The 2,682-nt window shown below is 46.3% G+C and overlaps 1 protein-coding gene across 1 annotated transcript; it reads right to left on the reverse strand.

Moving 5' to 3' along the window:
* Window positions 1–978: 978 nt before the first annotated feature.
* On the reverse strand, window positions 979–1,926 carry LOC309891004 (olfactory receptor 6E1-like; the record flags this gene model as incomplete). The annotated part of the gene is made up of 1 exon (XM_082785401.1): window positions 979–1,926. One exon carries the CDS (start codon window positions 1,924–1,926, stop codon window positions 979–981), a length of 948 nt encoding a protein of 315 aa, XP_082641527.1.
* Between the last annotated feature and the right edge of the window lie 756 nt (window positions 1,927–2,682).

Here is a 2,682-nt window from a genome sequence, read left to right on the forward strand (position 1 = left end):
TCAATCCCTTTAGCAGCAGAGTGCAGTCCACAATGACACAGGACACGGGTGAATGCAGGCAGGCACACTCAGCATTCACACAGCCACAAACATCAGCAGCATTATCCTGATTGCCGCTCTGGCTGAGCAAGATGGAGGCCCATTAGTGGGAAATGCAAAGTGCTTGTGTGTGCAAATGCATGTGCATGTGCATGTGTGCAAGGTAGATCCCTCCAGCAGCTGGGATCAGATACTCAGCTTGCCCAGGACAAGTTCTGGCTCCCAGTCTGCCCAGCTGAAGACACTTGGACATATGAGCCCATGTAGGTGCAGCCCCACTCGAGCTGCTGGCACACACCACCCCAATCGCACACAAACTCACAAAGAAACAGGCACACACACATTAAGTCCACACACTCCCATCTCTCCTGTTGCTGACTACAATGACACATGGGCCCTCTGATGCCCTGGTTCTAGTCCAGCTGCTGCACTTACCCCTATGTACAACCATCAGATGACCTACAGCCCTTGGCAGCAATCCCATTACTCCAAATGGTGATGTGGAGAGCTGCTGCCAGTGATGCATCTGGATGGGTTTCTGCCTGGACAGTGGGGTGACAGCCCTCCCAAGGCAGTCCTGGAAGGAGCTGGGACAAGATCTTGGTTCCACAGGAGCCAGTAACTTGGATTCCCACCTGCCATTGTGCTTTGTGCTCCTCTGGGTTCATGGAGATGGGCTTTTGTTGAGCTGAGGACTCTCCTGTGATGGGCCTGGAAGCAGTCAGAGCAGGGCATGAACTGAATTGTTCATCCTGACATCATTTCCTTGGGCCTTTATTTTGTTTGCAGATGTGCTTCTTATCACACAGACTAACACAATCCAGCAAGAACATAATCCTCTGGAGGCATGTGCATATGGAGGTCATATATGTATGATTGTGGTATTACATAAGATATGACAGCAGAGAACTCAAATTGCTTTTCAGAAATGCATCATGATTAGGGGAAAAGCTGTGCTGTTGCACGGGCCATGGCTTCCTTCAGGGCCAGCATCACGGCCTTGTTTCTAAGACTGTAGATGAATGGGTTTAAGAATGGGTACAGGACAGTGTTCAGCAAAGCTACAATGCTGTTGGTCTCCAAAGAAACATGTCCTGACGAGGGTGCGTAGAGAGCAATGCAGCTGCCATAGACAATGGCCAAGGTGGTGAGGTGGGAAGAGCACGTAGCAAAAGCTTTTCTCCTTGCAGAGGCTGCTGGCATTTGTAGGATACAGAAGAAGATACTCGTGTAAGATGCCAGAGTTAGAAACAAGGAAGACAGCACAATAAACAATAAGAAAACCACATCTGTTTTCCAAAGCAGGGTGACATCAGAGCAGGACAGTTGGAATAAGGGGGTGTTGTCACAAAAAAAATGCTGGATCTTGTTCAAACCACAGAAAGTGAGCTTGGAGAGCAACACCAGGCGGTAAGTCAAGAATGTGAAGCCCATGACCCAAACAGAAGCAACCAGGTGGATACAGAGCTGATGCTTCATGATGGCAGCATACCGCAAAGGCTGGCAGATGGCAACGTAACGGTCAAAGGACATGACAACAAGGAGAACAAACTCTGCAGCACCCAGGGCAAAATAGAAGGAGGACTGGGCAAAGCAGCCACCTACTGAGATTGTTCTCCTGCCAGAGCTCAGAATCACCAAGAGTTTGGTGCTTGTGCAGGATGTAAACCAGATTTCCAGGAATGCCAGATTGCCAATGAAAAAGTACATGGGGGTTTGCAGGCGGTTATCCATACACACCAGGAAAATAATGGCTGCATTCCCCATCACTGTTGTCAGGTACATGAGTAGAAGGACCAGGCAGAGAAATAACTGTAGCTTCTGATCAAGCCCTGAGAAGCCTTTAAGGATGAATTCAGTAACGACAGTTCCATTGCCTACTCTCATGCCCAATTTCCATTCATCCTGCTGGGGCAGGAACATGGCAAATATACAAGTCCAATAATTTCATGGCCTGGACAGAAGGCTATCTCCTTCCTTCTCTATTTTCTTCTTGACGGCTTCCTATACAATAGAGACTGACTTTTCTGTTTTACATATCAGGCAGAATCCTCTGAGAATTTCTTGTCTTCTTTCCAACTTTGTCCATCAGCCACAAATGATTCTCAAGAACACAAGACTAACAAGGTGTTGTTAGCGATTGCACCCTGTTCCTGGGAAAGTCCATGTTCACTCAGAACAATTGCAAACATCCATCATAACAATGTTTTAAAAGGAAATCTCATGTCCTGAACAAATACTTTCTATTACATAGGAGCTAAACCATCAGTTCAAATATGTACATTGAAAGTTATTCTCTCTCCTCTTCAGTACTTGCCTTTTTGGACTAGCAGCAGCTGAGGATCCCTTGATTTCAAGTTAAGAGAATTTCAAGTACCTCTTTTGTAATGTCCTGCTTTCTTCTACATCATCTTCCTTTGCTTCTTTAGGAATGAGGGAATACCAGTAGTAAGTGTAGTTTGCCTTTTTTAGTACTGTAAATTAAGGCCAAAATTCATTGTGGTCCCACCAGATCAGTGGAAATGGATCTGTCACACAATCTCATCTGACCTCATTCTGTGTGGAAATGCAGTTGTTTCTGCAGTTGCTCTTCTCTCTTACTATCAAACGTCCTCACCTAAATGCCTTATGTTTCCGAGAGGT

The sequence above is a fragment of the Aythya marila genome (genome assembly GCF_965140915.1).
Source record: "Aythya marila genome assembly, contig: HAP1_HAP1_SCAFFOLD_154, whole genome shotgun sequence".
Lineage (NCBI taxonomy): Eukaryota > Metazoa > Chordata > Aves > Anseriformes > Anatidae > Aythya > Aythya marila.